Consider the following 13882-nt stretch of genomic DNA (forward strand, 5'->3'; position numbering starts at 1 on the left):
ATGTGCACTATATGCAAATGGTAGTTCTGATAGTATATGTTCATAATAACTAATATACTGATATCAGACTAGCTCAAAATTGGTCTGTATTGTACATATATGAATACTTTATAAGATATGTATTGAAATATTATTTGAGTTAAGGAAAATTGTTACTGTAGAGTGTAGATGTTTGATTGATTATTGAAAAAAAAATTCCTTCTGACAACCATTAATAATTTTTACTGCTTTTTATTAATCTTCATAAAAATTCACAAGTCACCATGGTTACCATCTTCCAGCCACAAAACAAATATTATCAGTGATTTTAAAATACATCAATAAATATTATCAGTGATTTTAAAATACATCAATAAATATTATCAGTGATTTTAAAATACATTAAATAAACTCTCTCGCTGCATTCACGAAATCATTGCTTATTTACATTCGCCAGCCAAAGAGTAGATTAAAAAAAAGCTGTTCTCCACAAGCCTGAAACAAAAAAGAAATCAAAGTTAAATGATTTATATTGTACTAAAGAGAAATGAAACTGATAAATAAATGTATCAAAGAAAAAAGTTATGCATACCAGAATGATAAATTAATTTCAAAACCATTTTAGTTAGAAATTTGATACATTAAATATTTTGGTAAATTCTCATTTATGTACTACAATTAACATTTTTCTTTGTCCTTTCAAATATATATTTTTTCCAAATACTTTTTGACAAAAACTCATTTATGTGAAAAAAAATTATATGAAAAACATAATTCTATTGCTCTTGTGCCCATTATTGCAGAAAAACTAGGTATTTAACAATCCAAGTAACTACACAATTTTAGAAGTTTGATTCTCAGGGCCTCAAGTGATGTAATTGCTTGTTATTAGCTTAAGCAAATCTAGGCTTTGACTCAAGCAAAATGTTTACAAGTTGAATTAATTTCACGTAATGCATGTCACATAAGCAGTTAATTTTTTTTTTTTTTTTTTTTTTTAAGTATCTAACCAAAGTCTTCGGGGAGAGTATTAGTAGGTAGGTTACCAAAATTTGTAAGATTCTATATATATCCTATATGTTCATATTTTAGTCGTATCAACAAAATGCCTACACAAGAATAGATGTCAGCATGTTATTTTGCAGCAGTCGATGGCATTACTTCATAGTACAGTAGTGAAATCACTACAAAATGTGTCGGATGTATATTGCAATGATTTACAATATTATCGGTAATCGCATAACTGCAGAGTTCAGAGCGTGTTAGAAAATTAAAATATACCACACATTGTTCTTTTTTTGTTTCTAATAATATTAGTTTATATTCCTACAAAGATGGATTCAGAAATTTCCTAGAGTAACAACTTTTCCACACAAACCAAATTTGATAAATAGTAATTCTTAGTACTATGTACTTCGCCAAATAAATTATTTTTAAAGTCTAGGTAAACTTACCTAAAGAATAATTGCTTACACCATTTTACAGTAGTTATGAAGAAGTTACCTTTCCCTAACCATTTTCATGATTTAACAGCACTTATGTAACTAACCTAACCAAGTATTGCAACTGTGAACTACAGTATAACCCTGTAATTGTTTTCAAGTGAGCATGCGGAAAAAAACATAAGCAGTCGATGGAAATTTAGCCATTCCAGTGTTTTAACGTTTTACCAATGGATTCATTAAGAAAATATAATGTTAAAAACCATTGATCAGTACCCTTGATGCTTGAATTTGCTTAACCAATCCAACAATTATACAACTTCAATGTGCATCAATAAAGTAAATCAATCATCAATACAGTAAACGTCTTCGATTATACTGCGCTAATTCCCAAATATATTTTTAAAAAATTGAAATAAATTGTTTAACAGTAGTTTAATGTTAAAGTAGGTAAGTATAATCAATACAAAATTTGTAAAATCATGTGAATGGTTGGTTAGCTAAATTTAAAAAAAGTAATTTTCTTTTGTTGCTGCTTATCCATAAATTAAATTATAAAATTTTGAAAATACCGCTTCAGACACTAAAAACCTTCATCTATTAAAACTGTAAACAGCTTTTCTTAATTCCTACTGGTTTTCAAGAAATCACATTTTGCAGGTCACGCTAGATAGCTTATGCAGTGAAGCAGCTGTTACCATTTTCCCCTCTAATTGCATAGCAGATCCTGTGGTTTTCCATATATATAAGAATGTATATATTTTTTATTTGAATATTATAACCTAATGAAACGTAAATAATAGTTTTAAAAAAAGTTACGAGTCTCTAATGTGTATCCAAACCAAAACGCCAACCCTTGACAGGGATTTTTTATAGCAGTATGGAGGCGCAAAGCGCAGATTAGTTACCTGCAATAGCACGTAACCTGACGTATAAAAGGAATCATTTGTTACAAAATGAAAATTTATTTTATATGTCAGGTTATGTGTTGTCTCACGTAAAAAATCAGAATTTTGCACCTATAAACTGCTCAAAAAATATCGCTCTCAAGGACTGATGCTTTGGGTTTGGAATGCACAATAAGGAGTCACATAACTTTTTTAATGTGTTAATTTATGTTACTGCATTGCAATATCCAAATAAAAAATAGACAATTTGTGTATGAAAAACAACAAGATCTGCAACTCAATTAAAGAACAACATGGTGACAGGCCCTTTACTGCACAGGTAATGTAATGTAACCTATAAACAGTGATTTCTCAAAAACCAGTCTGAATTTAGAAAAAACTTTTTTCAGAGTAAATACAGGTACATATTTAAAGTTAAAAAAAAAGTGTCCAAAGTTTATTTTGCATACAAAAAGCAGCAACGTGAGATAATAACCTAAAAAATCACTGTAAAATGTATATTGGTTGGTTAGATTAGGTTAGTAACATCCAACCGTTCAATTGATTTTACAGAATTTTTAATTGGTGCTATCCCAAGCTAACCAAATGTAAATTCCACTGTACTTAGAATCACTGTACGTATAATGTTACTAACCTAACAAATTTCACTGTATTTTTAATCCAGCTAACCCAAGGGCAGTATCTCAATATTACAGATTTGTAATAAATAATCCTAACCTATCCACATGTTAAACATGATAAACTACTTGCAGTATCAAACAACCCTCATAGAGAATAATAATTTTAAACATGTCAGGAAGTAAAAAACACTTTAGGAATTTATAATTTTTCCTGCAATACCCCAAATTATATTAAGTGCACTCACCTCAATGTAATTCAGCTCTGGTAACAATCATTTTAAAATATTTTTACTTAAATGCGGTTAACTGCTACACACCACCAGAAAACATTTCTTATGATTTTATATTTTATACGTTGTGCGCTCATGAACATAAGATGAAATCTCCACACGCTACCTAAAATTTAAAAAGATAAGCCTATAGTGTACAAAAATTTATATAAGAAATGATTACTTGCCAAGAATAACACAAGCAATGTTAACTTGTAAACGGACAAAACTAATCTCCTAACAAATCAAACAGAAATAGCTCAATAACTTACCTGAAAATCTCATAATTAGTAAAAGGAAATATTTGTGTACATGTGTTTTACTCTTAAAAAAATATAAAATAACATTAGTCAACAATTTTTTGATCAATATTGCAATGTTTGTTTTGAACGTACAGATAAAAAAAAGAAAAAGAAAATAAAACCGAACATGTACGAACCAGCCCGAAGGGCATGTCGATCTATGGGGGTGAAACTTAGGCTGTCCATGGTTTTTATGTGTCCAAATTATTTGGTTTGATATCAGTAAATTTAAAAACAAAAGTTTTTTTTTCCGAGGTTCCTTAGTGTAGATTAAGTGTTTTTAAATCAGTTATTTCCAGATATCACAATAAAAATGGTTTTTGAATAAATAAACACTTAATTGAAATAAATAGATTTTATTTAAGTTTGAAAGGTAACTGGGAAAAATAATAACATTTTGATATTGTACCCCTTTTTATCACGCAGGCCATTGTTAGTTTTCGGCGCACCATGTTGTTCAACGATGTTGTTGCTTAATGCATAGCCAGAACATCTGTCTACACAGCTAGAAAAAGTCAACTGTAAATTTTGTTTAAAACCTGGTGGCTGAGGGCAAAAAAGTAATATAAAGTAATGTTTTTAAAATATATTTTTTTTTTCCGAGGAGCACTATAAACCATTATTTTGAATAAGTAATGGCTTTAGTGAAACGGTTTTTTATATTAAAATTGATTGATGCGGATGTTGCAGATAATGAAATAAGGAGAGGGAGTTACATAGTTTTTAGAAGGGATAGAAACAGGAGAGGGGGTGGGATAATGGTTCTTGTACGGGGGGTGTTATACGCAGAAGTCAAGTGGATGGGAGAAAAGGAAGAAAGATCTCAGGGAAGAAGAGGAAAATGCAGCTGTTTGCGGTGTACAGGCCGCTGGGTGATGGGGGTACAGATGTGGAGGCTGTATTTGAAAGGCTTGATAGGCTGAAAGAGGACAGCATGGTAGTTGTAGCAGGTGACCTCAACCTTCCAGGGGTCAAATGGCAGTGTGGTAAGGAACTGGTGGGGCCACTGGGACAACGGAGGGCAACTAAACTGGTTAACATGGGGTTACAACAGGCAGGGGCGCAACAACAGGGGGGGCAAGGGTATTTTGCCCCCCCCCCCTCTGAAACATTGAAGTGGGGACAAACAGGGGCAAAGAATGTGCTGTGTAATCAATTTTTAGATAGTAAAACTGCTTAAATAGCACAATTTTCCACCTTGAAATACAAATTTTCCCGGGGTAGGACCCTCGGACCCCCTGCTTCAATAGGGGGGATCGATGATTCTTTATAAAAAGGTATATTGCCCTCCCCCCCTTGGAAATTTAGTTGTTGCGCCCCTGTCAACAGGTGGTGGTAGAGGAAACTAGGATGGGTGGGGGAAATGGAGGATCACTATTGGATGTAGTGCTGGTAAGACCCGAGGAGCTAGCCACTCACTCTAAAGTGATGGATGGGATAAGCGACCACGATATTCCCGTAGTGGAGATTTGCCTGGACAAGAAGGTCATGAAAGGCAGCAGCAGGCAAATATGGTTGTATGGGAGAGCAGTACAGACAAGGGTGGAGGAGTTTCTGGAAGAGAGATTCGACCAATGGAGGGTAGGCATCGATGTATAGGAACTGTGGAGGGATTTTAAAAAGGTGGTGGGAGATGCTCAAGAGCAATATGTACCTAAAAAAAGGATAAATGTGGGAGGGGACCCACCTTATTATGGAAGGGACATTCGGAAACTAAAGAGGATGGGTAGAATGTTATATGCGTTGGGGAAAAAGGAAGGAAAGAAGACACTAACAGAGGAGCTGAAAGAAATAGGAAAGCAACTGAATAGAGAGATAAAGAATGCGAAGGAGGCCTATCTCGGGGACCTGATGGTACAGGGGACAAAAGGCAACTGGCAAAAGCTATACGGGTTTGTTAGGAGCACGAAGGGCACAGGGACAGGGGTACCGATTCTGAGGAATCAGGAAGGTGAAATTGCAGAGGGATCCAAGGAAAAGGCAAACTTGTTGGCCATGCAGTACATGTCAGTGTTCGAGAAGGGAAAACAGTGGGAAAGGAAACATGCTGAGCATAGTACAGGGCGACACGAGAAACGGCTGGAGATCAGGAAGGAAGAAATTGAGAAAGTAGTGAAAAGGTCAGACAGCAGGAAAGCCATAGGTAAGGATGGCATAGAGAATGGGATGATAAAGCTTGGGGGGCAAGCCATGGTGAAGTACCTGGAGTTGTTATTCAGTAGATCGCTGCAGGAGGGCAAATTGCCACAAGAATGGAAGGAGGCGGCGGTGGTGGTACCTATATACAAGAAGGGGGGTAGCAAAGAGGACCCAGCCAGCTATAGACCAGTTAGCATCACGTCAGCAGTAGGTAAGGTTGACGTCGTCCGACCGAAGGCCACCCTAAAGCCCGACCTGCAACCGCCAGCATCCAACCCCGCTAACGGAACGCGCCCCTAGCCATGGCCCACCCGAGTCAGGCGAGCCACCAGCAACCAAGGTAGAACCCGGCCCCATGATAAACAGACCGACATTACAGCCGACCACGTTGCTAAAACACACACAGAATATTAAACAATATTACGTATAAATTAAAAGTTGATTAACGAAAGTGCGACGTAGGAGTGCCTGGGCACTCACGTGTGTAAAGGTGTCGATACGTGTGTGTGTGTCCCCCTGGCGGCCTTCTGCCTAGATTAGTTAATTAACCCATGTGACATAATTATTAACCCCTTGTGTTTCGTTATTACCCCCCACCGGAGCAGTCCGGCGAGAGACGAACAGTCTCTAGTGTGACGTACAATTTAAAGGACATAATTCATAAACATACTAACTCTAAATTGTAGAAGGAATGAGTAATGTTAATTTAGCCTTAATAATTAATGTAGGAATTTAGCGCCCTTAAAATCTCTTATTAACGTGTCACATTAGAAAATAACGTAATGAGGTCAACCCTGGCGCGAGGGGCACCGAGCCTCGGCCGGACGCCATAACATCACGCCAGTACAGCGCGACTCGTGGACTGGGGCAGACGCACGTCCCACGGAGAGACATCATCCATTGTCTGCATTGAACTCACTTCTGGTAATTATAGTCACTTCATCGAAACCTCTTTTTACTAATCTCTCCGTACATACCCGGTCCAATTTTCGGTCCAGGACTTAATCCGGCCGCATAACTTTTAAAACCCCCTGCACCACACTTGGTCTGCGGGGTAGTTTCAGTATACGGCACGGGCCGCCTCCCGAACCACAGAAGTTGAACTAAAACCAGTTTCTCCGGCACTGACATCACCCCGTAAGGGAACTTGGACGAATTTAGCTGCGGTCCGCGCTCCACTACAGTGGATGCGAACACCGCCTCGAGACATTGATATACGGGATTGGCCGCCTCCAATCACCCTCACCCCTCTTTTGGGTAACCAGGCTCAGAACCGCCTAGTGCCATGGTAATACGTAACATTTAGTAATCTTGTGCGACGCCTTGAACCTGGAACGTTTTTTAGTAAACTTGTGCGATGCGCCACCACGTAAAATTCAGTAAACTTGTGCAACGCATCATCACGTAACATTTTTGTAAATTTGTGCCACGCCTTATTACGTAACTTTTCAGACTAACTTTGTGTAATTGTGTAACTTCTGTATTGTGTGACGTCACCCTCTGTACGACGTAGTGTGTAATCAACGGTATTACACCAAACCCACAGTCGCATGAATAAACGACGCACGTTATTTGTTGCACTACTTCAGCGCCTAAGTAGGGAATTCCTCATATCCCACGCAACACCGCCGACGGTCCTAGTGGACCACGCAGGGCAACCGACCCCACGACCCACCTATCGACTAGAAACAGAGCCTGTCTGGTGCCCACCCGGAAACACTACATCGACAACAGCTATTCCCGCTAGGAGCCGCACCGGGACTCGAGCCCGAGACCCCGGATGACGGCAAGGTAATGGAGAGGTTAGTGCACAGGCATGTAGTAGAAGAACTGGACAAAAGGCAGTGGATTGACAGGAGACAGCATGGATTTCGGAGGCTGGCTGGCCTGTTGGAGGAGCTGGTGGAAGGGGTTGATACAGGTCTGCAGATTGATGCCTTTTTCATCGATTTCGACAAGGCATTCGATAAAGTTTCTCATGAAAAAATGATGAAAAAAGAGGAGGGAGCTATAAGTGACAGGAGGGTGGTGGGTTGGATTGGTGACTTCCTAAGCAACAGGACACAGAGGGTACGTGTGGAGGAGATGTCGGAGGAAGGAAGGGTTACATCAGGGGTGCCGCAGGGCAGTGTGCTTGGCCCACTTCTCTTGACTATAATGATGAATGATATAGGTGAGGAGATAAAAGGGCATATCAGGCTATTTGCAGATGACTGCGTGGTATACACGGATGCTGAGAGAAATGGGCTACAGGATGATCTGGAAAGGCTGGAAGAGTGGTTGGAAAATAATGGCATGAAAATAAATGTGGGAAAGACAAAAGTGGTCAGGTGTTTACCAGGAAGAGGAAGATTGTCAGGAGGGAATATCACTGGAGGGGAGACGTGATAAGTGAGGCCGCCAGCTATAAATATCTAGGGGTGTTGCTGCAGGGTAACCTGTGGTGGGGGGAGCAGGTAGACAAGGTAGTCAAGAAGAGCAGACAGGCCCTGGTCATGCTGGGACGAGTGCTCAGGGGTGGAAGCAGCAGCATACATGACAAGGCCAATAAAACTATGGTCCGCCCCATGCTGTAGTATGCCGCAGCAGTGTGGGACCGATACTTGGCAGTACTTGAGAGGGAGCTGGAGGGAGTGCAGAGGAGAGCAGCTAGATGGGTGAAGGGCAAGTGGTGGAGAACGTACAGAGAAGGGAAGGGGGAGTGCAATACCACAGAGATGATAATAGGAATGAGATGGGAGAGCTAAAGGATAGAAGACAGAAGGAGAGATTGGTCAAGATGTACTAGGTACTGAGTGGAGTGGGAGGATGAGGAGAGCTGGGGGGAAAAGTCAAAATGGGAATGCCTAGAAGTAGGAAGGAAAATACTAGGAAGGTTTTCAAAGAGAGGAGGAGAACAGAAAGGGGAAAAATATGTGATGGTCGTGAGGACGGTAGGGGAATGGAATAGGCTGGAGAAGGAGTGTGTGTCGGCTGGGAGTATGGATCAATTCAGAAGAAGAGTGTGGGGAAAGTAAGGAGAATGCTTTCCACCAGGTACTTCTGTACCCAATTGCAGCTATATATATATATATGAAATAATTTTTCATAAATTATTACCTTATAACTTAATTAATAAATAATTTTTTTTGGGTAAATATTTCGAATTTGTGAATTTTCTTTGAAACCATCATGATGGACTGTTAATGAGTTCTGTTGCTGTTTCGCATATTCATATAGAAATTGACCAAGGTTCCCTTATCTATGGTTCCGTCGGACATCGTTTCTGTTTATTAGCGATTGACGTTTATTGTTTGTATTATTTTGAGGAACTGTCATTAAATTTTAATGTAGTCTACAGATAAATATACACAAGTAATTTACCTTGCTATAGACTAAATGGGCCTATCAAGGTTGTTTGTTCGTCAGGTATGAAATTTATAATTATTTGTTAATTGATACCTGTCCAGAATTTAGTACCTTTTACTTTAAAATAATGTTGTAATTCGGAATTGGCACAGAACCAGATTAAAGTTACAGAAGAACTGTGGCCAAAGGAAAAGAAAAAAGAAATGCATTTATAAATTTGACATGTAAAGTAAACAGTTGTGTAAGCTCAGGGCACAGTGGAAAAGGACTATGTCAGTTGTGTTGTAAACAAAGATTATTTTTGTTTTAGAGGTAAACAGATGGTAAAACGGGTTTTAGGTTAAATTTTGATATTTTGAAAAATGTGTAGATGGTGTTTTTTTGTGTGTGTATACAATATGGAGAGTCAGTGAGTAGTTGCAGGAAAGTTATTTAGATATTAAAGAACTGCCAGAGAAGGGCAACCTAACTTTTGTAAACAAGAGGAAAGAAAAAGTGTTTGGTAAATATGTAGAGTCGCGGTATATGCGAAAAAAAATGCTAAAAATCCGAAAATACTTTTATACTATGCTCCTTCGCTTCCTCTTTTCAAATCAACCGGCGGAGATAAGAAATTCCAAATACTTTAGGAGATATCAAATTTTTTAGTTTTCATCACAATACCTGTGTATTCATGCGGCGATCATCATTGTTTCTTGTTTACGAGTATATATTATGTTTCTTATTGGACAATTTTGTCACGTGACAGTTCCATGATTGGCCAGTATTCAAATGAACCAATACTGATTATTTATTCATTTATTGTTCAATACAATGTTTAATTACAACTGTCAACTTCTGCCATTTGATCATTAGGGAAATATACCCGCCTCCAACTTAGGTGAGTTTTTAACGTTTATAATTTTAAAGTCTTATTTTTTATTTGGATATTGTTGCGCAAGTAATAAGTAACAAAAAAAAAATTACGTGAGTTGTTAATGTTCATCATTTGTCCGGGTTTGTTAGGTCAGGTCAGTTACATTATAAATACTTTAAAACTAAAGAACCATTGAAATTAATTCATATTATATTTAATGTACGCTTAGTTTGAAAGTATTCATAATGTAACTGACCTGACCTAATCGACCATTTTAGTTCCTACTGTTCATCCTTTGTCCCGGTTTGTTAGGTCAGGTCAGTTACATTATAAATACTTTAAAACTAAACAGCCATTAAAATTAATTCACATTTTTTATGTCCGCTTAGTTTGAAAGTATTAATAATTTAACTGACCTGACCTAATTGACCATTTTATTTATTACGTATTCACGAACACACTGCAAAATAACAAAAATTGCGACGGTCAAATGGTTGTACAGGTGTTGTATTGCAAAATTAAAAAATTCGATATCTCCTAAAGTATTTGGAATTTCTTACCTCCGCCGGTTGATTTGAAAAGAGGAAGCGAAAGAGCATAGAATAAAAGTATTTTCGGATTTTTAGCATTTTTTTTCGCATATATCGCTACTCTACATATTTACCAAGTGTTTTATTGTGTGAGATGGACTCATTTATTCGAGAGTTGCCTGTGGTGAATTGTGAAAGGAAAGAAGTGTATGTTCAATGTGTGTTAGTAAGCCGAGGCAAACTAGTTGCCTGAAGGGACCCAAAATGAGCAACCTGCTCTCGGCAAGTTGGGGATTTAGGCTGAGTGGCATGGTAGCTTAAGGAAGTACCATGTGGATTAAGGAAGAAGTGCGGAGGAAATATTGTATAGTAATTGTATTGAAATTATTTATATTAAGTTAAAGGTACTGGTATGAATAATTTTTTTATTGAAAATTTTACCAAGGTTTTTAAAGTAAGAGAAGTAAATGCACCAGTTTGAAAAAAAGTTAAAGTAGTCATGGTTCATTGATATTGTGCAGGGTATTTAAATTTTTGTTGATGTGAAAGTCACAGGGGTTGAGTTAAAAAAAGAAGAGTTAAAGTTTTGTAAAGATGTTGAAGTTTTTAAAGTTTGTATGCCATAGAATTAAACAAGAGTTAAGTTGTTTTTGGAAGTACAGCAAAGATTGTAGAGACTTTAACCAGTCGTTGCGTCATATACTGAAAGAGAGCTGAGGTGTTAAGGGGCCCGCCTACCTGGGCACACATACGGTGTGCAGAGCTTCAGGAAAAACAACGCGATTTGAAAACTACTCAAGATATCCGAGGGGAGTCTGCTTACGAAAAGCATTTAAGAGTTCGCTGAGGACCGAAAAGTACTTTTAATTTCGGATTAAGTTTTTAAACTGTATTTTTAGAAGCGTTAAAATGCCTAAAACGCGTGTTTTCAGAGTAATTTTTAGGCATACAACAATCAGTGCAGATTCTTGAAAGCACTTAAGGGGCTTGCATAACACCTTTATCTTCATTTCTCCGCCATATAATATTACGGTCACCACTCAAATTTCACAGTTATCCTGTGACGACGAGACGAATGTGCGCCGGTTCAGAGCCTTGCGCTTAGAGGCTATACCGCGCTAGAAGCACCAGCGAGCGTCACACTTATCATCCCGCCTCACTAACACACATACACCCCTGACGAGGCGGGCCCCTTAACAGAGTTTTGAAAGTGCGTAGTTGAGGTGTGGAGAGATTGGCAGAGTTATGAGTGAAGAGTTGTATTCCAGGGGCAGAGGTTTATGTGGTTGTAGTGGTTTGTGAGGCAGTTGAGAGGCATGAAGGTGTAATCCCCCAAGTGTCTTAAAGAATAATTAAATAAGTAGGTAAAAAGATTTGGAAACTCTGAATACTGGGGCCCTTATTTAATAGCTATCATAAGTCAACATCAGAGGCAACACTAGGAGTAAACAAAGAAAATTTAGAGACTCCCAACGTACACTTGGGAGAAAAGGGATCATTATTATAGATTAACTAAATAAAAACAACAGTTACGTCTATAGACTTCCTTATTTTATTAATAATTGTTCTTTCTTTTTTTATAGATTAAATTTTCCTTTGTAACATCTGTTTTTCATTGATAAGTGAACTTACATAAATTCCTCACAATTACACTTATTATATTATATTCTTTAACTTTATGTATGAGAGGGCCGGCCCTAAATGTTCAACAAAAATTACAATATTTAAAGAAATGAATGAAATTAACATCGCTAACTTTAAAGATAGTACATATAGTCCTTGCAAAACATCATATGAATTTCCTCTCCTCGAACTGCTTTAACTGTCCGCTGTCTTAACTGGGATAGACTATTTTTTGAGTTCGTAAAGAAAATGATTGAGTGATGCGGGTATCACCCGGAACTGTAGGTTGACGGTGATTGAGGTAGTAGGCCTAAAGATGGTGGATTCTGCTCAGGATCCGACTCCAGAGGTTCTGGCAGAGGATTTTGGTTGCCCCAAACTTGGAACCCTGTCTGAAACAGAAGTCAAAATTCCAAAGAATCAGACCTGTTTCCAGACAGTATACTTAAATGGCGCAAAAGGCCAATAGAGGGAAATTAAAGGGGGGATGACGTTAAGACTTACCAGAACAGGGTGTTGGTCCTGGCGCTCAGGAGAGGGCGTCTCGTTTCGGAAAACCTTAACCACGATGCGCGGTAGACGCGGAAGTATTCATGATTTAAAAAAATATATAAATAAAAAAAATACTAAGTTTCTCTACTTTTTATAATCTACTGACTGGTTAATCTAAATTTTCCAGATAGGGACTTCATCCCTATAGTCTGAGAAGACTACATAATAAAAGATGCAATGCCGATAATTCGCCGAAGATCGCAGTTACAAAAGGTACCAGTCAGCCAGGAGGCGCGCACCGAAGTCCCTTCAGCGCGGGATATCGTCAGTATATCATAAGCATGGGATCTCTAGAGAATGGGAGGGGGGTTAGGCTCTGAGCCGAAAATTACCGAGCCCACCTGAAGGTGTCCGGCATAAAATATATTAGATCTTACTGGAGTGACTGCACGACTGAGGCGCTATCTTTTTGTGGTGAAAAGAAGTACTATGAAATTGACTTGTGGCCGACGAGAGTGTCATTGCTAGGGGCTTATGGAGCAACCAGTGTTGCCACCTAGCGGCCCAAGATATAAGGGGGAGAAAGGTTGTCGTTACCTCCACGCGAACGCGCTAGTGTCGGCGCTGCCGACGCCCACACGTGTAGTGACCATAGTCATTGCTAGATGTCGTTAAAGACCAGAATCGTATCTGCGGCTGTCAAGCCTGAGATGGCCTTGAATTCGGTTACCGTCCCCAGGAGTTCACAAGCGGTCATCGCTCTTTGCTTCAATTCTGAGAAGAAAGGGTGGGGGAGCAGGGGGGGGGGGATGGCTTCAAAAAATGCATAGTCTGTGGGACGCAAGGTCCACGGGATCCTCCTGTTGTGTCTTGCTGCTAGTGAACCTTATACCGATTCGTGACAGAGTTAGCAGGGCTCAACACTGCTCCACAAGCTGCTGTATGCAATTCTAGTCATGCGGAGATATAAAGTCACCGGCCTCCGACGTGCCTATAGGCGGGAGAAATATTATCCAGACTGCTAACCTAGCATTATGCTGGGAAAAAAATTAGCTAGTCTCTGATAACAGAGGCTGAGGGCCTGGTCGTAAAGATATAAGATGAGTAAAAAAAAGAATAAATTTCCAAAAATATTTAAGATAACAAAATTTTAAATAAAACTTGCCCAAATCCCTAATACACGGCACAAAGGGTAAGTTGAAATGGTTTTTACCGGAAGTGTGGCCAGTGTTTTTTTTTTTGTAAGGGAATTTAGGATCCCTTCTCCTTGGCCGTTCCCCTTCTCATGTTGTTGAAGTTGTTGATGGTTGCAGTTGATGTTAAGGTTGAAGTTGTTTAAGAGGTTTAATGATGTTCTTTGTAGACCATAGAGGA

The 13882-nt window shown here is 38.6% G+C and overlaps 1 protein-coding gene and 1 long non-coding RNA gene across 2 annotated transcripts in view; one reads left to right on the forward strand and one right to left on the reverse strand.

The window, feature by feature from the left end:
- Positions 1-215: 215 nt before the first annotated feature.
- On the reverse strand, positions 216-3619 carry LOC134541525 (uncharacterized). Its single transcript, XR_010076653.1, has 2 exons — positions 3491-3619; positions 216-3345 (listed from the first exon to the last, which is right to left on the reverse strand). It is a non-coding gene; the product is annotated as an uncharacterized LOC134541525 (long non-coding RNA).
- A 5282-nt stretch (positions 3620-8901) lies between these two features.
- LOC134541596 (succinate-semialdehyde dehydrogenase, mitochondrial-like) overlaps positions 8902-13882 on the forward strand; it is a 33819-nt gene continuing 28838 nt past the window's right edge. Inside the window, exon 1 of the mRNA XM_063385137.1 lies at positions 8902-9067. Within this exon, the coding sequence (XP_063241207.1) occupies positions 9038-9067 (30 nt within the window). The 5' untranslated portion in view covers positions 8902-9037. The remainder of the gene's footprint in view (positions 9068-13882) is intronic.

This window comes from Bacillus rossius, assembly GCF_032445375.1.
Source record: "Bacillus rossius redtenbacheri isolate Brsri chromosome 4 unlocalized genomic scaffold, Brsri_v3 Brsri_v3_scf4_1, whole genome shotgun sequence".
NCBI lineage: Eukaryota > Metazoa > Arthropoda > Insecta > Phasmatodea > Bacillidae > Bacillus > Bacillus rossius.